This window comes from Diaphorina citri, unplaced genomic scaffold (assembly GCF_000475195.1).
Source record: "Diaphorina citri unplaced genomic scaffold, Diaci psyllid genome assembly version 1.1 scaffold139, whole genome shotgun sequence".
Classification (NCBI taxonomy): domain Eukaryota; kingdom Metazoa; phylum Arthropoda; class Insecta; order Hemiptera; family Psyllidae; genus Diaphorina; species Diaphorina citri.
Genome location: NW_007377576.1, coordinates 95682 through 121649, shown reverse-complemented (window position 1 = coordinate 121649; position 25968 = coordinate 95682). Strand labels below are relative to the sequence as shown.

Genomic DNA, 25968 nt, shown 5'->3' with positions numbered 1-25968 from the left:
TTTCAAAGGATATCCTATCTTATCAGAGGAAAAGATTATAGAAAGTGATCATTTCAATCTCGATGATTTCAATTACCCCCGGTCCCAATTAATTGAAATAATCGAGGTTCTACTGTATAAATAGGTATTTCCATTCATCTTATCACCATCATCGCTTGGATTAAATATTTCTTTCGTAGAGGGGGATCAAAGAGATTTGATAATGTTTATTAATATTTCGAATCCAGTTTCGATACAAGTTGGGTGAGTTTATTTCTCCAGTGTCAATGTAGTATCGTGCTGTGCTAATGTCGTTCGTGTTCTAAAGATTTTGTCACTTCTTTATAAACAAAAAAAATTCCGTGAACAATAAAAAAAGTTAAATTTTTATCCGTAGTTTAATTTAGGTTTATTCGTCTATTCGGGTGTGATTTCTCTGTGATATTTTCTTGGTGAGAAGTAGGTATACCTACCTACGACGCGACGGCCTTTACCTAATTCCTCTTACCTCCTCATTATTACGTTAATATCAGGTTAATTGATAGATTGATATCTACCTAGTTATTTTTTTTTGTCGCCTGCCTCTAGCTGTTCACACTTTCTATTTTTTGTGTTCGTAAATTTTTTTATTGAGCTTCGAAGTTCCTTACGTTCGCCGCCATTGAGCCATAGCACCCCAAAGCTTTCACCCCGATATTGCATTAATTGATCTCTAGATAATTTCTAACTGTCCAGAGCTCGGTCTTATTACAATTTTACACCTGAGTAGTGAGTAAACCACTTTGGTCTAGAGCCCGGTCTTACATTTACAATTTTATACCAAATCAAACCACTTTGTACCGAAAGATCCAAAAATTTGACCCAGGAGAACCCACTAACCTACCGTAAGTTTCCCCGGCCATGTCCATATATCCAAGGAAGGTGATCCTGGATGTTGATGCGGGCATAGACGATGCCTGGGCACTACTGCTAATGCTGAAGGCAGAACAGAAGAATCTGATCGAGATTATTGCCATCACTTGTTGTCATGGTAACGCCGAGTTGTCCGAAGTCGTCGATAACGTGTGTAGAGTCCTGCAGGCTTTCGGGCGCAAAAACGTGAGTACCAGCACCCAACCAGTGAAGGTAGAAGAAACTCACTATCATCACGTGAGCTCATGGGGAGTCAGAAAAGATGTAGTTCAAAGTTTTCCAATAATATTGTAGGTAATTTCGTTCAGGACAGCTACACTACTATCACGTCATGTCTCGTGTGATAGTAGTGTTGCACTCAAAGTGTAAGTCTGTTCCGCGAAAATTCTCATACAGTTCGACCGATTTTGGTGAAATTGTTAAAATTCAAACACAGAAGGGACATTTTCTGAGTAAGTTCCGTGGCACATGGGCCTTCAGGGACCTAGTTAGGAAGCTTATGGTTCAAGTTCACTGAACTACTAATTTTATAACTATTTTCCTTCCAGATCCCCGTGTACAAAGGTGTATCCAAACCCCTCATACCGAAGGATCTTTCTCACAAGTACTCGTTCGATTGGTTGCATTTTTTCGGCAAGAATGGATTCGGTGATATCGACCTTGGAGATTCCGACACGCTAGATCGATCTTGTGTCGTGGAAAACTGCACGGAGCTCATACTTTCTATTCACATTTATGGGAAAGAAATTATTATAAAACAGAAGAAAAAAAATCAGAAATCATAGAAAAATGCACAGCGCCAGAAGTTTTGTAAACTTTTTCCCATTCATTAAGTAATTCATTATTCCTTTTCACATTCATTTTAAACAAAGATCCAATCAGTCAGAGGTATTGCTGGACAACCATTCAGTCATATACATTGATGGTAAACACATTCATATTGATGGTACAATAGTACCCTCCCAACTCAAGAAAGGCCTCAACCTCAGTATAAAAACAAAGAAAACAGAACAAAAGAAGGGACATTACTTGACTTTAATCTCGGGCTTTTTGTCCTCTTGAGGTTTGTCTTCGACTTTGCTCTTGGTGATTTCTTTCTTCTCGGCATCCCTGTTGGTGATTTTGTTGTTGATCAGGTTGTGCAGGGCAATGATAGATCGGATCATGGCAGCCAGATAGACAACCTGGGAGAAATGTTGAAGGGAAAAATTACTATATGAAAAAACAAAGTGTGTTCTAAGTTTTACTCAACAAATTTTCATTTCGTGATTTTGCTCCACAAATAAATATCTAATCTTGGACTGTTGATCTAATTTCATGAAAATTGGCATAATTTTTTCCACACAAAAGAATCATGAGTTTCTGGGCTTTTCCCATTTATTAAACTTGATTGATAGAGGTTTAATGTCACTCCATAACTGCTACGGTCTTAATCGCAAGTGACAGTGGAATTATCCTCTGGTGATAAGCTACACACCTTCTCACATTAACCTCATCCAGCCTAAGTAGGGCCAGGTAAATTCAACATCTTGTGATAACTGACAATTCAATGTTCACTTCGGCATCCCTGTTGGTGATTTTGTTGTTGATCAGGTTGTGCAGGGCAATTATAGATCGGATCATGGCAGCCAGATAGACAACCTGGAAGAAATGATGAAGGGAAAATTTACTAAATGAAAAAACAAAGTGTGTTCTAAGTTTTACTCAACAAATTTCCATTTCGTGATTTTGCTCCACAAATAAATATATAATCTTAAACTGTTGATCTAATTTCATGAAAATTGGCATAATTTTTTCAACACAAAAGAATCATGAGTTTCTGGGCTTTTCCCATTTATTAAACTTGATTGATAGAGGTTTAACTGCTACGGTCTTAATCGCAAGTGACAGTGGAAATATCCTCTGGTGATAAGCTACACACCTCCTCACATTAACCTCATCCAGCCTAAGTAGGGCCAGGTAAATTCAACATCTTGTGATAACTGACAATTCAATGAGAGCTTCAAACACTCTCTACCCAGCTCCATAGCCCTTCCAGTTACCCACAGGAAAAGTAATCCTTCATCTTGTAGCTGTGGAATGCCGAGTTGTCTCATCTCATCATCAGACATAGTACCATAAAGAGCTTCAAACACTCTCTACCCAGCTCCATAGCCCTTCCAGTTACCCACAGGAAAAGTAATCCTTCATCTTGTAGCTGTGGAATGCCAAGTTGTCTCATCTCATCATCAGACATAGTACCATATGGAAGTTCCATATGTATATCCCAAGGTGGATCTGCCATAATAACAGCAAACTTTCCCAGAACAGTCATGTCAAGATATCTCAAGTCACATTGAATCCATTGAGGTGGGTATAGCTTTGTTTTCTCTAATAGAGATTTGTTCCCCTCATCAGATATATCAGAAATACCTTTGATCTTGGCTCCATCTACTTCATAATGCACATATTTACAAGAGTCCATATGGAAACATGTGTTAAGGAAAGAACAATCTCCAAGAGATTCATCTGTATGGCACTGTATAATCTTCCGAAAGTGTAACTTGGTACAAATGTTGGGTGTATCTTTCATTCTTAGACATTCTGCTCTTGTTCCATGACTACAATATTCCTGGACTTGATTACCACTTTGAGATCTGAACCTTTCGGCCAAGGACCTCTCCTTAGCAGTTGGCTTTGTTAGGAGATCAAGTATTTCTTCACCAATTTGCTTCACTTGTTTCTCACGGATGGATGGCTTGGACAACAGAGACATCACATCAGTCTCATCACCATTATCTTTAAATTTTTTGAGATCTTCATCATCTTCATAGTCAGAAGTATCTGTGTCAGCTTTTCGTTTAATCCCTTTGGATACTTCATTAACCATACCCAACAGTTTCACATGCTCAACAGATACAATTTCTACTTGATTATCATCATCTTTTGATTCATTGATAGTGATGAGCTTTTGAGTGGCAAACTTGTGTAGCAGATTGATAAGACATAGATGAGTATACTCTTGATTGAGTGTACCCATGAGAGATTGAGAAGTAATTGGTAATACCAGAGAGACATCACAAAGTTTTTCCAGGAGCTCTAGCTCCAAGTCAGGATTAAGCTTGATAGCGTCCTCTTCTGTCTGATAGGAAGTATCAACTGAATCTTCTTCATTCCTAGCTGGTGACGGAGAACCAGAGATTGAGAAGTAATTGGTAATACCAGAGAGACATCACAAAGTTTTTCCAGGAGCTCTAGCTCCAAGTCAGGATTAAGCTTGATAGCATCCTCTTCTGTCTGATAGGAAGTATCAACTGAATCTTCTTCATTCCTAGCTGGTGACAGAGAACCGTCTCTTTCTAAAATGTCCTTCCTCTCTTGTTTTCTCTTTTGTAGTTTCTCTCGTAAACTGTTCCTTTTGCTCTTGATAGCTTGAATCTCTTCCCAAGCATCAGACATCCTATCTATTTAATAGAAAACCTACAAAAGCAAGAATTTACCTTCATCATCAGATATGTCAGCAGTAATGTCATTGGATTCCACAGGCTTGGTAGTATCAAACTTCATTGTGAAGATAACAGAGATTTCAGCAAGGGTGTGGTGGGTCTACAGCCAAGTTCTAATGCCTAGTTCCAATACAGTGATGAGTATAGGTAATAAAATCTTCTCAGTACTGAGCACTCAACCTGTTCCCGAACTTTAATGGATATAAAATATTAAAAGAATAAAAAAATTTCAGCTTTTAAAATTTTGGACTATGGCAAGATTTTTTTTTTTTATCTCTTGTTTCAAGTCTTGTTTATCTTTAGAATATGAAATGCGTTTATACTGACAAACATCCTTATATGAGGGAGAAAAGGGATTTATTCTAAAGGGAAAGGGAATTTCAAGACGCGTTTACAAAAGCACGATCGCGATTATGATTTTTTTCGTTATGGGTTTGGGCCCAACCCATCTACGATGAATAAAAATAAATATTAAATATTGATTTTTATAACAATAATGTACAAATTTATTTGATAAAGGGCAACGATTTTAAATTGATTTGCCTCCTTTTCAGAACTTTGAAAATCTAACTAGGCCGGGCCAAGATAACTCATCCTTTACAAATGAGTTGGCGGGAATTTTTTTTGTCAACTAAAACGCAAAAGTCCAAAGTTACGGCTTTTGAACCATTTTTTTTCTTCCTCATAGATAAAAAGAAGGCAGTGTTGCGTTGAACTTTTGGGGAGTAGGTATTTTACAACTTTTGAGCTTGAGGTTGAGGAGTACTGTAATAACTGTTGTCTTTTTATTTAGAAAGGTTGAAGTGTGAAGTACTAGTAAAATAAAATTCTTGCGTACCTACTCCTATAGCCTACCCCACAGACCCTGAGGGGCTACCTATTATCTGCCCACCTTAAAAGCAGAAAAAAGTTCAAAATGAAAAATGCCCAACCAGTGATGAAAAAGAGCTTCAGCCTCTGGAAAGTAAGGATAAACGAAAACAGGAAAACACAAAAGCATAGAGGAAGAGTTGAGGGAGAAAAAATATCTTCGCACAACTTTCAGAGAGCTCTAGCTTTAGATAGCTGATTGACATATCTGGATGGAAGCTTACTCCAAACCTAGGTAGGTACAGATATTGGGAATGTCGGAACAATAATTATTTATTTATTATGTATTTACTCAGAAAAGTACTTATTTCTTGTCTGAAGTTACCTAAACCTAAACGTAAAGCTCAATCTTTATAGTAGTAACTCTTGATGGTTGAAGGGGTCACATTGAATACCCGAGTTCCCAAGGGATCACTTGAAATGAAGCAACAGTGCTCGTGGTAAGTTCCCGGATTGAGACCATCTGGTGAAACGTGTGTTGTTGCTTTTCTTGCCACACTCAGGCTGTGCCAGGTTAATGTGCGTACTGCGTACAGCTGATTGTCAAATGGAGGGTAAAAAACACCCCCGTCACGAAAAACCTTAGCAGTTAAACAGTGACGGTACTTAAACCCCTAAAAAGAATACATAACTCAAAAAGATGCTCGTTTTTAGGTTTACAACATAGAAGTCATCGAACAATGTAGAAAAAGGAGTAGGTACACAAGTATACCTACCTGAATGTGATGTACAAAACAGTGAAAAGAAAAGAGGGGTAGTAAAAATCAAAATGAAAAAGGTAAAAAAAAGTTTCATTTGAAAGAGTGGAAAGAGAGATAGAGGTAAAAGATCAATGGACAAGGAGGTAGAAATAGTTGATGAAGAGAGAGAGAAAGAGAAAGGGAGGGAGAGAGTGGAAGAGGGAGGGAGAGACTGAGAGAGAGAGGATTGGGTCAGTAAATATTTACCTTTGTTATGGATAGGTACTCTCTCTTTTTCCAATTTATTTTTCGAATCATATTTTTTTTTCATTGTCTCTATTTCCATCAGAACAAAAAATGTACCTACCCACCTAACTAGGTATTATGCCTGTAACTCTAGATTATTCGTGTTACCTACAAAAAATAGTAACCTACACAACTACACATTACATTTTAATTCCATGTTACTATTTTTGATCGAAAAAAGTGAGTCGTAAGTTTTAACGCGACGAATTAAAGGCGTGATTGCCAGAAAAGTAAGTTAAGAGGTACCTATGTATTTATATTATTATTTATTTATTCTTATTTTATTTTTTTTTTTTTGGCGTTCAAACGCAATTTTATTAAAACAAATATATTGCAATTACATGAACAAAGGTAAGATAATAAGAATTATGTACATAAACGTATGATAATATGGATGTAAAAAGTAAAAATGTGAAATTGGGTATGTAGATGTTTTGCCCCATAATATTATCATCGTTTGTTTTTTTTAAATACCTACCTATTTTATATTATTAAATTTCAGTTGGTTGTTCCAGCTCCAGTACCTACTTCTCTACTAACTATTTTGAAGGTTGTTGGGTTCAAAGCTAGATCCAAAAGAGAGGAGTGTTGATTGTAAAGCATCATGGCAGAGATCACTGGTGAGCTTAGACCCACTGGAGCACAGAGACTATTTTTGATGTAAAAGTAATTATCATCTACGTATGGACATTTTAGTGTTCATAAACACCGGTGTGGACACAGCTTGAGATTTTTCTGTGCAATTTTCCAATTCGGTTAATGTCAGTACAGAGTACAGACTACGGAGTCATTACTTTTAATACAACGTTCAGGATTCATCAGGTTACTTACGTACACTTTTCTCACGTTGTGAGATATGTGCTATTAGTTGTTGTGTTTTTGTCAAGGTTCACCTCCATTTCAACCTCCGCACACTACATGCATAGTGCATTACTGCATCAGATTATGTCTGGGAACTGTTCACTACTCGTGTCCTATTAAGGAAGATCAAAATTTTCTACCAAAGACACAGCAGAGGTGGAAAAAGGAGAAGATCTCAAGGAAACGAAGAGTACAAGGGCTTTCGAAAAGGGAAATTCAAGACCTCCCTGGTAAAATAGATACCTATCATGAAGGTTCACAGGGAAAGGAAAGGTTAGTGGTTGCGTGGAAGAGCTTCTTGAGGAGAACACTGCCACCAAAAGAGAAAGTATTTGATGTGCCCTGTAAACAAAAACATGTTTTAAATAATTTTAATAAGGTGAAAGAGAATCTTAAATAATAATAATAATGTGCACTGATGTTATCAAAAACATGTTTACTTAACGTTTAAACAGAGGGCGAAAGAGAATCTTTACGGTGAATTTGGCAAACAAATTAAATAAAAAATAAAACTAAAATAATTATCGAGGAATAATTATTTAATTAAGAATCTTCATTAAAAATACTTATTGTAATGGAAAGTAATAAAAAAGCCAAGGTGTACCTAGATTACCTGGGTAATCGGCGCGAACGACAGACATGCATAAACTCCAGTTAAAGCGCCTGTTGGAAACGAAAAAAAAAAATAGGGATTTTTTTAAAAAAAAAAAAAAAAAAAAAAAAAAAAAATAGAGCTTTTTCCACCCTAACTATGTAGTTGCACCCTATCACTGTTTGTTTTTCTCAGTGTGGCCTTAGTTAAACCATTCAAATTCCTCACTGTATACACACATTGTATCTTTACGCAGTCACCCTGTAAATTTAGAAAATATAGACCTTTACGTAATAGCCCGGTATTCTAGGGGAAGCCAGTAACTTTTTATGTAGCACGTGGAAAACATCTCTGCCGTGGTAGCACTACATGAGTTGACCCGAGAATTCAAAGGTGAGTCCTTCAAAACAATAAATTTGTTCAGTTTTGTTGAATTTCCAAGCCCTATTGGATTCAATTGTCTATAACCGAAACAGTATTGACTCCTGAAGTAAACCATCACTGGGGGTCAACCATAGCAACGACGGGATCTAAGATTTCTAACACAGGAGTCGCGCGACTGCACTTCCAATCTGCGACAGGCCTCATTTTCCCAGTTTAACGTCCAGGCTAAACCTATATGCAACCATATTTCTCCCACCTGCAGGTCTCATCAGTGTCCTGTGTCTGGCGCCTCAACTGACTCCTGAAGTCAACCATAGCAACGACGGGATCTAAGATTTCTAACACAGGAGTTGCGCGACTGCACTTCCAATCTGCGACAGGCCTCATTCTCCCAGTTTAACGTCCTGGCTAAACCTATATGCAACCATATTTCTCCCACCTGCAGGTCTCATCAGTGTCCTGTGTCTAGCGCCTCTCACCAACATCGCCCTCACCCTTCGCCTCTTCCCGCAGTTTGCTCAGAACGCCAAGGAGTTGTACATTATGGGCGGAAACCACAAGGGTGTTGGTAATGTGACTTCGGCGGCAGAATTTAACTTCCTGACGGATCCAGAGGCTGCCCATATTGTGCTGGGAGGGTTCCACGGACCCATTTGTATACTCCCTTGGGAAGCGTGTCTGGGGATAGATATATCCTATGTAAGTATAAAGCTGTGTCCATACATAGTCGAAGACGTTGATCGACGAGGTGAATCTATGTTGTCGAGGCAGTTTGCGGTTTCAGTCGACGTTGATCGACGGCGTGGACTATGTGTGGACACAGCTTTAGAGGAGTATACATGTTTGTCTATTCTTTGTGATAGGTGAAAGGCATGTCACAACTTTGGTTTCTATCTCCGGCGCTGCGGTAAAGGCATGTTGAGTGCTGCAGTTCCTGAGGGATTATTGATCTCTCAGGAACTAGGTGGGTGACTGTCTGGGACAACACCTGCTACTGGCTATTTCGGTGTGCACTCAGCCTCATGGGGACAAGTTAGGAACTGGTTGAAATTTCAGCAAAATACGACCTTAGTAGTTAAAGGGTTGCCTCTTGTCCCCGCATCTTTTTCTGTATATCTTCTTCTTTTTCTTCGCCTTTTCCCGTGTACAGCCGGGCTGACATTTGGTTTTGGCTACAAATTTTACGAGTTGATCTTTTTCTGCATATCATGAAGTCAACATATTTCTCTGCTTCTCAGGAATGGCGTTACGACACTCTCGGGGCCAGTGACGCGCCGTACATCAGTCTCCTGAATCGACTCGAGCGCGGGATATCAGACCGAGCCATCAGCATGGGGTTCAACAAGTGGGTGCCCGCAGATTCCGCCCTATGTACGTGCTTTCTGGACGAGAAGGCGATCACTGTGAGTTACGAAACGACGTGCAGTGTGGAGTTGGCCGGGGAGATAACGCGGGGACAGGCGTGTGTGGATGTGGTGCATAGTAAGACGCCGAATGTGCGGATGATTGACACCGTGGATAGTAGACTGCTTAAAGATATGCTGCTGTGGATTAAGGACTGAGTGGTGCATTTATTTTCCTCCAAGATCAAGAAGCGCATCACTACAAAGCCATGAGACTTTAAAACCAACAACATGGCCGACCTTCGTTGCTGAAGTATGTGTGCGGAGTTGTTTGTGGACTCCGATAAACGACTCTAACTTCATGAACTGTCTTTCTAATAAACTCTAATAATTTCTTACCTTTTGCTGTCAAAAACAATTTAGTAAATAAAGAAATGAGATTAGGAAATTTTTATACAATTTCGGCTGCTTATAATTTTTATCAAGCTTACATTTCTAAACACTTCTTTCTCCTTCTAATCCCAGTTCAAACATTAGATAATGTAAGTACCTAGTTACCTACATATTGTAAACCATTCAAATGTACATAATTATAACATTAAATATATTCAACTTAAAAACATTTTTATGTATCGGAGTGTACGAAAAAATTGTATCAACTGTTTTTGCTTTAACTAGTTCTATAGGCAATAGTGTAAATATTTTTAGGAAGTGTAAAACACGAGAATAGATTTTTTATTCATCCAAGCTTTCATATTGCCTCTGTGCAAACTGATGATAACCTTTAGTTTTACTCATCTCAAGATCTCTAAGTAGGTACAGGTTGTAAAGCTACATCTTCACCGCAATATATGAATTTTCCCTTTTTTTGCAATAATGTTAAAATGTAAGGAACAGACTCAAACACTGTATATGAACGCTATGGACGCATCATACTGATAAAAATAAAATTTGTAAAATTAAAATAATATATAAATCACATTCTAAATTTTGAAAACAAATAAAGGCAGACCAAAGAAATCCCTCCAATTGTTTTAAAAACACCCATGGACAAACTTACACCCATTTGCCCTTTAATCAGGTAGAAATATAACTTTATACTTACTTCTCATACTTCAATTACAGAAGAATAAAACACTCACTGGGATTTCTAGGTCCACCTTGTAATAAATGCTGTAAGCCCCAGGCTCCCTAATCAGTTTCCTCTTCAGTATTAGACATAATATTGTTACCCAGGTCTGCAGCTTGAGACACATTGATTTCTAGTTGATGCAGTTGTTCCCGTAATGATGCTGTTGATCCTGTAGAGGTCTGGGGTAACATCACATTGGCCATACAGGCTTCCATCTGACTCAACTGTTCCCTCAGACTGGACAGCTCTGAGTTGTTTGTAGCTGAAATATCATTGCTCAAGTTTGATTCTACTTCATCAAGCTGATCTCGATTTACTTTGACGATTTGGAGAAGCTCCAACAGACGCTCTTTGATGTTGTCATTCTTCTCTTCCAATGTGTCGAGAGCAGAGTGCAGCTGATCTAGCTGTGAGTTTAGATTTTCAATTTCTGTAACAGAACATAGGAGAATAAAATTAGAAGACATGATGTAGGAGATTAGTTACTCTTGTGAAATTTGGACTATTCTTCTTAGGGAAGAATAATGACAGTTCATAACACATCCAGTCTAGACAAATTATTTTTCTCACTTCTGTTTTGTTCCCACCCACCCCAGCTTACTTAGAATCAAATAAGGAAACATGAAATGTAAAAGTCATGCACAGATCATTTTCAAAGAAGACAGTTCTTGTTGTGGCTTTATCTTGTACAGCTGAGGGCAAAGAGACCATCATCATTATGATCATGTCCAGATAGTGCATTATTTAGACTGTGCAGAGGGTTTTTTTTTTTTTTTTTTTTTTTTTTTCCATTTACAGGTATTTACATCCAGCTCTCTCCACTAAATGTTTATTGTTCTCTCTGCATTAGACCCACCTATTCTCTCTAGTCTCTACTAAGTAGAGATTACTTACTACCTTACTAGTTTTTACAGAGAAACCACCTATCAAAACACCTCCATAGGAATGAAACAACACCAAAGAATCCAAAGATACCTAAGTACTACCTAATTACAATGATGGAATTTATTCACCAGTAAAATGTATTCATGGGTGTGTTGTGAGGAGAAGAGAGAGAGAATTATGATTGATGGCAGTTTAATGTTATATTTTATTATTCCATCAGGACTTGGAGAAGGGAGGAGGGTACCTAACGTCTGCATTTCAGCATTTCTGTCTCATGTGCCAGTTTCCATCATAAATTTCAGCACACATTGTACCTGATGATGGACTGAAATTAATATGAATAGGGTAACAAAATAAATTACTTACTGGTTTTAAAATTTAAAATCAACAAAATTAGGACTTTTTTTTCATAGTACAAGCACACTGTAAAATATTGAAATTTGAAATACCTTCTGTACATTATGATTGTGTAGAATTAAAATACTGATCGGAAGTCAATAGTTACCTACATATAACTCTTTTACTTTATGTTAAATTACTCAATTCTTGCATTAAAGTTTTTGTAGGTAATAGCTTGTAGGTGTGTAGGTGAAAATTGTGTGTTGTTTCTTGTAGGTATCTTTCATTGAGAAAGTAAGTAGGTAATATTCTCCCATTCCTTTAACTCTAAAGCCTAAATCAAACCCTAACAAACAAAGTTTGAATTTGTTCAACACACAGGTTCCTTGAAATTTCATTGAACTTAGAGCCCATTTGGGCCTTTGGGAGCCCTATAATGGCTCGTTTTTTACATTCCTTGCCCTACTTCAAAGTTTCCCATTTTCATCACAGTTCCTGGAGAATGGTTATACCTACCTTTCAGTCAATACTGTTTTTTAATCTATCCACAAATAAATGAAAAATAAATTTCCGTATGAAAAAAAAAAAAAAAAATTTAATCTACCCAAAAAAAAAAAAAAAAAAAATTCCCAAAAAAAAAAAAAAAAAAAAAAAAAAAAAAAAACATGTTGAAATCAGTTCTACAAGTGTTTGGACTACTAGTAAATTTACAACAGCTCCTCCACCTGTTCACAGGGGAAGTAACAAAACACACAAATCCCATTAGTTGTTATGTTGAAAACTGAGTGAGAGATGAGAGGAGGAGGGAGATAATCTGCTTGTGCTCAAATTACGAATGTGGGACAAATTTGACACTTTTTCCTATCTAGCTAAAGCTCTAGCTTTCCCACTTTTTCCATCCAACTAGAGAGCTCTAGCTTTAGATAGCTGATTGACATATCTGGATGGAAGCTTACTCCAAACCTAGGTAGGTACAGATATTGGGAATGTCGGGACAATAATTATTCATTTATTATGTATTTACACAGAAAAGTACTTATATTGTTTTGTACAATGCTTATGGTACCTGAGATCAATCAATGTGATTTCTCAATTATTTAGCCTAAAGACATGGTATCTTAAGGGTAAATAATTGAGAAATCACATTGATTGAAAAGTACTTATTTCTTACCTAAACGTAAAGCTCAATCTTTATAGTAGTAACTCTTGAAGGGGTCACATTGAATACCCGAGTTCCCAAGGGATCACTTGAAATGAAGCAACGGTGCTCGTGGTAAGTTTCCGGATTGAGACCATCTGGTGAAACGTGTGTTGTCCGATTTTGAAAATTTGGACCGATTGTAATACTTTCTCATTACCTTGTATAGGTTCCCTATACGTAAAGGTAATAGAAAGTAAAAAGGGAGAAAAAAAAAGTGAGAAAAAAAAATAATAAATAAAAAAAATCAGTTTGAGATTTGAGCTCTTTGTGTACGGGTGGTCCGTGTTTCTTTGCGAAATTTCTGCGTCCCTCACGTGTATTTGTTATTGTAATTAAATTTAAATAATTAATTATTTAACTTTTTTGTGATTTACCTATTTAACTTTTAAATATTTTAAATTTTGTTGATAATTTCCTTAAAATTAGGTAGTTATTTTGGTATATTTTACTGATAATCCCTTTTTGCTTAAGTAATTATAAAATTATCTGCTTACCTACCTACCTGCCACTTGGGGTTTCAATTTTTTCCACTTGTCTTAAAATTGATAAGTTTTAATTATTCTCATTAATTTTCCTGAAAGTGATTTTTCTAAAAAGTTTAATGATAGGATAATTCCATATTTAGGTCTTTGTGAGTTCAATTTCTGTTCAGTGTTTAAGTACTGTGTTTTCTGGATTACCATCTTGGAGAAAGGATATATCTAGGTACCCTACCTTATCAGAAAAGGATCTTCTGTATCTTCCAAAGACTTCAAGATCTTGGACATTTTTAAATTGGTAAGTCTACACTAGTTGTTCCTCTAGCATGGAAATCCCATTTTCCTCCACAGCAATTTTAAAGGCATTGTACTTCCAAAGAAAGGAGGTGGATATCATTATCATGGCCATCATTGGGCATACTGGAAACCATCATCAGAGATTTCTAGATTTCAACTTAAAATATAGTATAGATTTTAACCGACACTCGAACCTGAGGTCTGAAGACTCCGAGAACATCGTGGGAGCGCGGAGTGGGGGAGTGAGTCACTCATGCATTCTAATTACGTAAAGTACTCATTGGAGTATGGAGTTCCCGTGGAGTGTAGTATCTGGCTGCATTCCAATAATATAACTGCTGGACGAATTAATTCACTACGCACTCCAAACTAAAACAATCGGGCCTTGTACGTTCCGTTGTTACAGGGTGTTCCACTTGTAGAAGATCCCGGGTTCGAATCCCGCGCTCAATAAATAATTTTCACAAGCTACCTCCGAGGGTGAGTGGTTATTACACTGGGCTTGCACACCGCGGTACCGTAGGTCACGGGTTCAATCCTCGGCGGAATTCAAGTTTTTACGACTTTGTTGCTTGGGTACGGTTTGCCCTGAGTGTCGCGCCGTAAGGACTGAGTAGCTACTTTAGATGAGTAGCGACCAGTAGCGGCATTACCAGAGTAAACGGAAAATTACAGAATTAGACAGAAACAATCAATAAAATTTATTGACGGACCGCCCAAAGTTTGGGTTGTCAAAACGACACAACATACTTCTCAGACAAAAGATTTTTATGTACCTAGTAAGTAGGGTTGCCAACCGTACGTTATTTCCCCGGAACAATCCGTATTTTTGTCAAAAATCAAATGTTCCGCCGGAACACACCTTTGTTCCGGTTTTTTCCAAATCTACGAAAAATACGGGAACTGACTAATAAACGGAAAAAATTACAAAAAAAAAGTTTCAAAAGATAGGTAGGTACGTACGAAAAACACAAAACCCGCGAGTCAAGTAGGGAGTGTAATGTAGGGTAGTAACGTACTATTAGTACGAATGTATAGCGTACAGGTGCATGCAGCATGACTCATAAATCTGGATCTCTAGGCCTAGCTCGCTCTGGCTGAAATACCTTTGTTTCGGGTAAAAATCGGGAAATCCGTATTTTTTCACCATTTTGCTAGTTTGTACCGTATATGCCGAAAAAAAAGTTGGCAACCCTACTAGTAAGTAATGCTGTGATATCAAAAATTATTACTTCCTAAAATAGCTCCCTCCTCTCCTTATCCGTCTTCATTGGCACAATATTGCCATATACCCTGTATGTAGAGTCACAGGCACACAACACTACCAGTATAATATTCCTATACGTTTTGGAATTACGCACTCTGCTCCAGACACTACATATACGAGTATTTACCTACATATATTTATTTACAATGTACTTATGTATATTTACTATATTTAAGTATATTTATGTAAGTACATATTCTACGTCAGTAGTAAATAATCCCCCCCCTCACCCCTACCTTCCCCTTTCACCTGTTCTGTGCCGCTCGGAAGAAGAAAGAGAAGAAGACGAGGAAGGAGGAGGAGGAGGAGAAGAAGGAAGAGGAAGTAGAAGAAGAAGAAGAAGGAGGAAAAAAAGAACTACGTGATAATGATAACATAGAGAACTAGGTCTGAGAGACCTGGGTCTGTAGTTTTTTTTTTCAGCACACACTTTTCGATTGTCTGACAGATTGCGGTCTGGCAGACGATCTGAACGGAAGTGGCTGGCCTTACATTACTTTTTAGCCCTGCTTTCTGCCCCAACACTTGTATTAGAAAGCTAAAAACCGGGAGACAAATGAACAAAAAAGGGGGAACTTCCTATCAAGTGCCAACAGAAGGTTCTTGAGACACAAAGTAATGTAATAAGATCAAAATGAGAGGATGAAGGAGAGGGGAGAAGAAGGTTTGAAACGGGATATCAAGCCCAAGCTGTGGGTAAGAAGAGGAAGAAGGGGAAGCTCGGGTAAGAGATGCAGGCTAGAAGAACGTCACCCATATTGGGAACACTTCCTCTTTCCTTACAATAGACGTCACAACATGGCAACACTGTATGGTCTGTGTGACAACAGTGGAACAGCCTGGAACAGGGCCTATACTTGGTTCTTTGGAAGAGAGCATCACAGAAGAAAGAGAAAGAGAGGGAGGAAGGACTGAAAGATTTAAGGAGGCAGGGAAGAGAGAGGTTACTTCACATTTTGATCGAATGTACCTTTGAAGTAAGAACAATCAAAACTAGTGATTATATTATTATAGATTTAGTTTTAGTTTAGTTTAGTACGTAGTCTTAACATTGTACCACATACAATTGTATATTTGTACAAATAAAATTGATTGAAACTTATTGACTCTAAAGATGTGTCCAAACATAGTCGACCGGCCGTCAGTCGAAATTGAATCGATTGACGAGGTGATTCTATGTTGTCGAGGCAGTGTGGACGGTTCAGGTCGACGGCTGGTTGACTATAAAAAAAAAAAAAAAAAAAAAAAAAAAACAACAACCATTTTTAGGACTAGTCCTGTGAAATCTCCACCGGGCTTTCTGTTTCCAGGCCTGAGAACCCTGATGTATGAAGAGCACCCAACTTATCCTGTGAAAATAATGAGGAATAATAAGATACTTGTAAAAAAAACGAGAACTAATAATAATAACTAGCAAGAGAAGCTCCGAGTACTCTACGAGTAGAATGCCCCTTTGTTGTCTATTGTTAGACGACAGAGCATACAGGGTACGACGGACGGAGTCTTCATGGGAGGTAGAACCATACAGGGTACTCATTGCAAAATCTCCAAGGTCCGTGAATCACGCGTTACAAGGCCCCCGCGGGGAGACCTGGGGCCTATTTTGCGAATTGCTTCCCATTTTTCACTTTTACCGCGCAGGAAACATTGACAAACGGTACATTTCTTCTGTGCGTGCACTGAAAAGTGACAAGTACAGCAGTCGTTCGTGAAACAGGGCCCTGGGCTGCGCTGCTGCGCAGTCTAACCTTTTCTTGGGACTGTAACGTGCGTGGCACGTCCTGTCTTGAACTCCATACTCGAGTATCGAAATCACTAAAGGATGAGAACGGAGAGAAAGGGAGAGAGGCAGAAAGAAAAGAATTTCGAAGAAGAAGAAGAAGAAGAAGAAGAAGAAGAAGAAAAAAAAAAACGGATAGAAAGGGGAAAGGTGGGTTTTCTGGAGGGTTTAAAAAAATATAATAAAAAGAAAATTGAAAATTTTTTATTAATATTTGACGTTGTACTTATACGTGTTAATGTAAAATCATGTACAATAAAAAAATATATCTTATCTTATCTTATCTTATCTTTCCTGATCCCTTATGTGCCGCGTCCATTTTAATTTAGGACTATTGCACTGAGTTGTACCACTTACATAAGTAACTGTAAAGCAGGTACTCCTGGAAAATGAAAATGATCTTCCCACTATTAAATTAATTTCCGATTGAAAACTATCACGCCCTTCACATTGCTTCTTGAATTAAGCGTTTCGACCTTGTAAATTTATCACACATCAATCATGAAATACTTACCTATCTAAGTTAGTACTTGATGTATCTTCATTGACTTCATTTTTTCCTCTCTGGTATTGTTTCTAGTAGGTATTACTAGCTTTGTAAGTATGTAGGTATTTTTCTTTTTTCTTTGTAGGTATGTAGGTATAATTATGAACCCATTATACCATTATCTACAGTTACTTTACTGGGAATTTTCACGCCCTTGATTCTAGTATAGATACCTAGGTAAGTATCTGGCAGGCTGGCAGCTAGGTATTTATGTAGATACCTATGTATCTGGCAGCTGCATAGGTAGGTATTTATGTAGGTATATGGTATATGTATGAATGTATGTATCTGCCAGCTAGGTATTTATGTAAGTACCTATGTATATTGTATCTGGCAGGTAGGTAGGTTATGGGATCGGAATTTTCTCGAGACAATCTAGGTAGGATCTCAGGTATTTACATTGCTTGTCTTAAGTTATTTCTGTATTGTCCCAGGTTCTCGTCTAATTTCTGTTCATAATATGAGGCCCAGTTCCCATGATTTTCAGGCACATATCGTCCAACCTTGAGTTCGCAATTACCCATTTAATGTCTAGTGCATAATAAGTACCTTCATAGTACATATAGGTACTTATTTGTGAGGAAGTATTTGCCTTATTATTATAGTATCAGTAATTTTATATTATCTTATATGAATTTTATATAGAAATTGACCATTGTACAATGTACTTCAATGTATTTTATGTGCAAATAAAACATATCCTATTCTATTCTATTCTATTCTACTTATTATGATGAACATTTGTTAAGATGGGACAGCTTAGAATTTCGACCTACTCTATAGTCGATTTACATGGCTTGAAACACGTCACACTATGAACTTTGGGGAAAAAACCAATATCTTTTGATCTTACTTAATTGTATCTGGCAGGTAGGTAGGTTATGGGATCGGAATTTTCTCGAGACAATCTAGGTAGGATCTCAGGTATTTACATTGCTTGTCTTTACTTCTGTATTGTCCCAGGTTCTCGTCTAATTTCTGTTCATAATATGAGGCCCAGTTCCCATGATTTTCAGGCAGATATTGTCCAACCTTGAGTTCGCAATTACCCATTTAATTTCTAGTGCATAATAAGTACCTTCATAGTACATATAGCTACTTATTTGTGAGGAAGTATTTGCCTTATTATGATAGTATCAGTACTTATTATGACGAACATTTGTTAAGATGGGACAGCTTGGAATTTCGACCTACTCTATGGTCGATTTACATGGCTTGAAACACGTCACACTATGAACTTTGAGGAAAAAACCAATATCTTTTGATCTTACTTGGTTTCAATGGGTTCCAGATATTGGTTGACTGTAATGTAGACTCACCTACAGACCTAACCCTATCTCACATCATTCATGATAGTCAATTTATCATAATAACCATTAACTACCAATGCAACTTAGTCAAAGTATGCAGAAAAGTTAGTAAATTAAGAGAACGCTTTGAGTTTATCATAAGCATAAGAGAAGAGGATAAAATGGTAATGTAATAGATTCAAGAGAGCCGACATGAGCTGAGAAGAATTTGAATCGGTTAACTCCGCCACAGTACCCCCACTTCTTTTCTTTTTTCTCTCTTCTCTCTCTCTCTCGTGTCCAGCGTGTGCTATGAATCTTGAAGCTATCCACTTGTAGTACATCCAGTACAAATCTGTAAGCAAATCTAGTACCATCTAGTACCTATGCACTTGAATCTCTTTACTTTGTACTTCCTCGTACATATTTCTGCAGAAGAACTTGTACTTATCGTGGAGATCTCACTGCCCCCCCCCCCTTGAATATGCATTCTACATCAGCCTAGATCAAGTGAACGCCTGACTGAACTGAACTTATATTGGGAACAGTTCCATGAAAGGAACTGAACGGTTGGAACTTATTCCCTAAAGTGAACCGATCTTTGCCACCTCTATCCACAAGAATAAAACTCTACACAGACCTGAACTCTTCGAAAACGAGCCAACAAAAGATACCTCAACAAATGTGGAAGAATTTCCTTGAGAGGGAGAAAAAAGTGGGGGTAGAATTCCAGCAATAATATCTAATAGTTTATCCCCAACCCCCCAAAACAAGCACATACGGGAAAAAAGACACCGAGCCCATATTTGAAAACCCCCCCAAGTCTCTGCAGTAGAAATAGGAAAGGATTAGTGGGCGACTTAACCTCTAAGCCTACCATTACAAATGGGGTTCCAGCAAATAGATAGGGAACTGGGGAGGAATGACACCGCTAAAGTAGGGGGGAAAAACATTGGGAAAAGGGAAATTAGGAAGGATGGTGGGACAAAAGTAGAAGGGACGAAAAAGATGGTATAAAAATAAATTATATTGAGTCCCAGAGGGTATATTAGGAGGCAAAGCCAATATTGGACAAGACAGAGGGTAGTCCGTATCCGAGGTATGTTACCTACGTATAGATATTACGGATAAAGCTTCCGGAATCCCCCCCCCAATAATACAGTGTGGGACAAGTTCGAATATTGAGAAAACCAGGAGCAGGTGAGTAAATCATTTATGAACAAGAATGATCGTCCTTAGATCAGTCTCAAGTCAAAATTGACCAATCAAATGCCTTGAGACTATGCTTAGCACGAACTTAAGAGCCAGCATTTTGTTCATAAATATGGGTGTTAGTTGTTTAGTTGTATTTAGTACGCATCAAAATCGTCGAGTTGAAACTTGGACCCCACTTCATAAGAAGTCTAGGGCTCTTCTAGAAAAAATAAAGGGAATGTCTAACCAGGTCGCAGTAACCAAGGGCGTTTATTAAAGCCGATGGCCCTGGTTATACCAATACCGAACAGACCCCTCTTCCTTCGTTAGCTTTATCATTGAAAAGAGAAGCTAGAACAGAAGAAGTGGGCAGAAGCAGAAGCAAAGAGTAAAAAATCCTTACAGCTACTATATCTCAGCTACCATGTCAGTACAACATTACTTCTGCTAAACAAACTATCAAACAGGCAACCCAAATCAAGCGCAGTAGATAACGATAAGCCGTGAAGTACGTAGTTAAACATACAATATAACAATAACTACTTACATTAGGAGATAAGGCAGGCCTGTGTCTTATCACATGTTCAATTTCTCATTCTCAATCAGTAGGGATGAATCAATAAATAACCCAAGTAGGTATGAATAATATTTGTTTGTCAATCTTACCTATTGAGATGTGGTTCCTTTGAATTGGAATTCCATTCTTCTATGTTTCCTTGTACTGAATTTATCTATGACCTTGTCGTTAAAATCAGCCATGTCATGAATCAGGCTTTTTTCCATTGACAACATGGCAAGGGCTGTAAGTCTTTCCTCACACATGGTACTCCTTAGGAAGGTCTTGATTCTTTTTAAACAAGAAAAACTCCTTTCTGCCTCACTGGATGTCATGGGGATTGTGATTATAATTTTTAAGCATTTGGAAAGTTCAGGGAAGCATTCTACAAGATTATTTTCCAGGAGAAATCCAAGGAGATCAACAGTTTTGGTAACAGTTTGAAAATCATCCCTTCCATAAATCACGGTTAACTCAGTTTTCAAACATTGTCTGTTGATGAAGGGATAATTACTTATGACATTGTCCAATTCTTCTTCCGGGAATTCTTTGATATAAGTTTTGAACTTTTCAAATGCAAACAGTGTTGCAATTGACAAGTGTCCATTAAATTGGAAGCGATCAGACACTTGGGAAGAAATAATATCGCACACTTCCTTTGCAGCTAATTTCCTGGTGATGAAAGTGTCTTTTTTAATTCTTTTTGGTCTATCATCAGTTTCTTCTAAATTCATCTCATCCACAGACTCCCGAATTTTCCGGATTTCAACAAAGAATGCTTCCACAGCTTTTTTTGCAGTGTCAGCTGTGATCATCCTTGATTGCAGTGTGCTGTATAGTATATCTACATGTGGCATAATTTTACTGAAAAAATTCAACCAGAAATTAAATGTGCTTTGTTCAAGTTTCATGCGTATGGCTTGTGATTGATTGATGGTTAATGTTTGTTTACTGGAGGTTTCAATCTTTTCCAAACATTCAATTAAAGTGTCTTTATTGTTATGAATTGTGATTATTGACCTTGAATGGAAATTCCATCTTGTTGCAGAGGTTGCTGGTAGTCGTTTTTTTACAATTTCATCCAAGACCTGAGTTCTTTGGCTGGAGTGTTTAAAGAAACTGGTAATTTCACTAATGTTGGCAAAAAAAATTCTAACTTCAGTGTTTGAGCTAGCTGCTTGAGAAAGTATAAGGTTTAGCTGATGAGCATAACAATGAACAAAGAATGCATGGGGGTAGTTTTGCTTTATTAAAGCCTGAACTCCAGCAGTTCTGCCACTCATTACATTTGCACCATCATAGCTTTGGGACACAAGTTTATTTTTATTGTTCCCAATAAGAGCCTTTATCATAGTTTTTAAGGACTCTGCTAGGGATTCAGCATTATGCCCTTCAGGGTTCTGGAAGCCCCAAAATCTTTCAACTGGCTTCCCATCTTTTAATATGTACCTAAAAATGGTAGCTAATTGGAACTTGGTAGACACATCTGTAGTTTCATCAGCAATGATAGAAACATAGTCTGCAGACTCAACTTCTTTTGAAATTTCCTCATGACATACTTCCAGCATACAGTCCAAAAGATCATTTTGAATATCTTTTGATGTCCCTTGAAAAACAGTAGCATTTTTCAAATGATCTCTGACCACTTCATCCAGTTTTGATGTAAAATTAATCAGACCTTTGAAAATTCCAGGGTTGTTAGATTCAGCTGACTCGTCATGACCTCTTAGTGCCAATTCAAATTCACCACAGAATTTTATACAATCAATTATTTTTGAGAGGATGTACCTGTTTCTTCTAACTTTTTCATTTTGTTCTTCTAGGTTTCTCCTGTAAGCATCACTAAGCAATTCAGATATCTGACGTTTACCTATGACTGACAAATTTAAGCATGCATTTTTGTGTGACTGTGAATCTTCATGTTTCTTGATCTTTTGGGACAGATGAGTTAAATCTCCCACGCCAGTCTCAGTCCAAGCTCTAGTTGAAGTATCATGTCTGTTCAAAAATGAACAGGGAAAGCAGTACAATAAATTGGTTACGTCACATCCACAAATCCAAGAATTTCTGTTGTATATGCTCACATTAAAACGTCTAGTCTGCTATTATCCCCCCCCCCCCCCCCCCTTTCACTACTTTTTTATCCACCTGCCTCGGTGCTGTAAGTAATGGTCTGAAAGCTCGCCTGGTAATCAGGAGGGCGTGGGTTCAGTCCCCATCGAGGCATTCAAGTGTGTCGTTCGAAGAATCTTTCATATTATGTCTTGAATACCTACCTGTATCTTTCTAGTTGTGGAAATTCTTCGCCCTTTTTCCTTACATGTTATTATAATTATCTCAGTTCTACCACTTTATTATGTTAAGGCGGTCTCAGCTTTGTTATATATTGTATCAGGTTAGAAAAACATTAGATATACAATCATTAAAATCGATATATTATGCATTTGCAGTATCAAATATAGCATATGGGATATTATATTGGGGTAGATCATCAGAAGCAAAACGTGTATTTATATTACAAAAGAAAATAATAAGAATAATATTTAATATGAAATACAGAGACACTTGTCGAAAAATGTTTGAAGAACATGAAATACTAACCTATTACAGTATTTACTACTACGAGCTAATTGTGTACTTCAAAAAACATGGAAATGTGATAGAAGAAAATAAAAACCAACATACTTATCAAACAAGGAAAAAAAACAACAATGAAAATATTATATTTCCAAAACAACCATGTATGAAAAAACACCAATGTATACATATTTGAAAATACACAATCTAATACCAAAAGAGAACGTCTAGTTATTTCCCTTCCTTTGAATACACTTTTCTGAATCAGATTTATATTAGGTGTTGGTCGTCCCAAATTCTTAATTTTTACTTTTTCTTCAATCGGTAGAGAAGATAGTTGAATTGTTTTCAAATGTGTTATACTGTTTATCATTGCAGACATGATTAAAATTGTACATTCATATCAAAATTAAAACACTAAAGGTGACAAAAAGTATTATAGGGTGTATCGTTGTGTCCTATCTAAGGTTTCTTGGTAGGTACCTATGTACTGAAGAGAAGAAATACTCAACACATTTAAAACATTGTCCATACTCCACCAAATTTGTATTAAAATTCTGGAAATTTTGGTACTTCTATTAGTTTAGGTAGGTAACCTATCAAAATTACCTACTGAAGTAGAATATTTACTTAGGTACTTGGTAGTACATTTTGACTATAGGTACTTACTGGGAAACTTAGATGGACCCAGACTAAAGGACACTGATAAACACTACCTATTATTATTTCTTTGGGTGCTTTGCAAAAAAAAAAATGTTAATTTACTTTAAACATAGATAAAGGCTTTAGTTTTCTCGAGGGAAAAAAACACTTTGTAAAATTGTAAATAGAATACCACTACTAACGTACTAACTACTTATGAAAATCATTTAAAATTAAAATCGAGATGAAATTTTAAAAACATTACACAAACTACCGTTCAAACTCAAAGGGCGAGGTTTTTTACTCATTTCATCCAACCGGTTGGAACCGTTTGGTCCGAAAATGTCGTTTGAATACTCATTAAATTGTTTACATGAGTGACGTCATTCATTTCACCGTATGAGTGTCAGATTTTTTTTATACCCCTAACATATGATCAACCGCAACAGTTTCAATACTCATTGCGAGGTTAATCCATAGATGTGAAACCTCATCACGCAACGTGCTGTCTCGTGATCACGAATTTCCCTTCACTGTCTGTTTTATCCCGCATTCTCTTTTGTCATTTCTCTCTTGTATGGAAACCTCATCACGCAACGTGCTGTCTCGTGATCACGAATTTCCCTTCACTGTCTGTTTTATCCCGCATTCTCTTTTGTCATTTCTCTTTTGTATGAGTAATTCTAGTCCGTTCTTTCTGTGTCTTGAATCCTTTCTTTACTTTCCTTATTTTAGTTCCTATTCTGGCCTGGGTATTGTTCTTGCTGTAAACATCAGTAAAATTGTGCCTACAATGAGCTTACGATTAGGTAATGTAGGTCAGGTATATCCTGCAATGAGCTTGTATTAGTACTGTATCTGAACATTTGTCTCGATGTCTCATTGTTGGCATCATCTCATCTGTTTATCTGGTTTAGCTCTTCCTATCCTTAACAAAAGGAAATCCTAATGAAATGGACATTGACATTCATTTCTTTTACTTTCTCAACGCAGGTTTTAGTAGGTCCCAAAATCAAAGCTCATTGTTTCCCTTTTATTTTTTTTTCATATGAAAGGGAAGGGATAAATTATCCCTTCATAAATCTTTGGTCATTTGTATTTTGACCTAATATCATACGTATTGTATTTATTAGCCATTCTCAATTATCTACATTTTTTATTCGACAAAGCCAGCCATTAAAAAACAAAACTCATTCAGTTCATTATATTATTCTCAAAATCCGAAGTCTAATAAAAACACAGCTTTCTTAAACAAAAGATATCTCACAGTTCCCTAATTCCAAAATGTCCGCTCCCAAATCGCCTTGTCAACCCAAACTGACGAAATCCGTGCACGAAATGGTATCTGCTAAAAATAAGATTATCGATATCAATGCCAGCCAAGAAACGAATACCACAGCCACCAACACAACTCCAACTGGTAACAAAACTCCACCTGCCGAGGCGCCCTCCACTAGTTTCCAAATCACCGACCAGAAAGAGTTCGAAGCCAAAGTGAAGCAAGCGTCGACCCCCGTCATTGTCGACTTTTTCGCCAAGTGGTGTGATCCGTGCAAGCTGATGGCACCGTGTCTGGAGGCCATCGTCGAGCGGATGAACGGGAAAGTCCAACTGGCGAAGGTGGACGTTGATTTGATGACAGACCTCGCCATGGACTATCAGGTGTCCAGCGTGCCGGTTCTCATTCGCATGAAGGATGGCAGAGAGCAGGACCGGTTCGTGGGTTTCCAGAAGTCAAATTTGGAAGAACTGGAAGCTTTCGTTACAAACGCGGAAAAGCCTGCGGAAACCAGCGAAGGTGTGCCCAGCCAGACGACCAATGAGAATGCTCCGGCCCAGCCTGGAAATAAATGAGCGTACAATGTGCCCCTCGTTGCAACTGACCCAAATCATGGAAATGTCAAAAAGTTCTAACCTGAATAAAATTTACTGCTAAATTTATCAAACTCTAGTGATTCTTTTTCTTTCAACCCTCCATTTGTCCGTTTCGCTGCGTCTATTTCTTTTTGCCACCTACTTTCCGTGCCCGTGATAGGAGATAGGCTACGGTGTTGGGAGGATTGGGGTTTAAAACAGTCAAGAAATTTTAGGGAAGAGATGGAATTAGCTTTGAACAACTAAGTTTTGATAAGGATGGAACATTCTAAAATGTTCTTTGATATCTACGGGCTATGTCTTTTGCCATCTTTTCTCGCATAGAGCGTGGGCAAACACACAAAGAGGTCGGGAAAAAAAAATGGAAATAGCCCCATTTACTCATTATGAAGACGTACTTAATATTTCATCACAGAAATTTTCTTCGTGAGGGATTAATGTTGAAGAACTCAGACGGCAAATGAAGAAAAAATGTACCTTAGGTAAAGACCTCTTA

The 25968-nt window shown here is 37.5% G+C and overlaps 3 protein-coding genes and 1 pseudogene across 3 annotated transcripts; 2 read left to right on the top strand and 2 right to left on the bottom strand.

The window, feature by feature from the left end:
* Positions 1–249: 249 nt before the first annotated feature.
* LOC103504892 (uncharacterized protein C1683.06c-like) lies at positions 250–9701 on the top strand. The gene is made up of 5 exons (XM_008469189.2): positions 250–1077; positions 1440–1585; positions 8023–8078; positions 8515–8768; positions 9308–9701. Exons 1-5 carry the CDS (start codon positions 880–882, stop codon positions 9629–9631), a joined length of 978 nt encoding a protein of 325 aa, XP_008467411.1. The 5' UTR covers positions 250–879; the 3' UTR covers positions 9632–9701.
* A 567-nt stretch (positions 9702–10268) lies between these two features.
* LOC103504895 lies at positions 10269–16549 on the bottom strand. The gene is made up of 4 exons (XM_026820335.1): positions 16462–16549; positions 13877–13891; positions 11879–11881; positions 10269–10974 (listed from the first exon to the last, which is right to left on the bottom strand). Exons 1-4 carry the CDS (start codon positions 16547–16549, stop codon positions 10604–10606), a joined length of 477 nt encoding a protein of 158 aa, XP_026676136.1. The 3' UTR covers positions 10269–10603.
* Positions 16550–20481: 3932 nt separating this feature from the next.
* LOC113465648 (zinc finger MYM-type protein 1-like) lies at positions 20482–21814 on the bottom strand. The gene has a single exon (XM_026820328.1). The coding sequence runs from the start codon at positions 21728–21730 to the stop codon at positions 20489–20491; it is 1242 nt and encodes a 413-aa protein (XP_026676129.1). The 5' UTR covers positions 21731–21814; the 3' UTR covers positions 20482–20488.
* Positions 21815–24736: 2922 nt separating this feature from the next.
* LOC103504891 lies at positions 24737–25543 on the top strand (annotated as a pseudogene).
* Positions 25544–25968: the final 425 nt, after the last annotated feature.

Coding starts and splice junctions, on each gene's coding strand:
- LOC113465648 (XM_026820328.1), bottom strand. CDS start 21,730: ATGATAAAGGCTCTTATTGGGAACAATAAAAATAAACTTGTGTCCCAA.
- LOC103504892 (XM_008469189.2), top strand. CDS start 880: ATGTCCATATATCCAAGGAAGGTGATCCTGGATGTTGATGCGGGCATA. Junction 8,079..8,514: donor GTTGACCCGAGAATTCAAAG/GTGAGTCCTTCA, acceptor TCCCACCTGCAG/GTCTCATCAGTGTCCTGTGT. Junction 8,769..9,307: donor TGGGGATAGATATATCCTAT/GTAAGTATAAAG, acceptor TCTGCTTCTCAG/GAATGGCGTTACGACACTCT.
- LOC103504895 (XM_026820335.1), bottom strand. CDS start 16,549: ATGAGTACCCTGTATGGTTCTACCTCCCATGAAGACTCCGTCCGTCGT.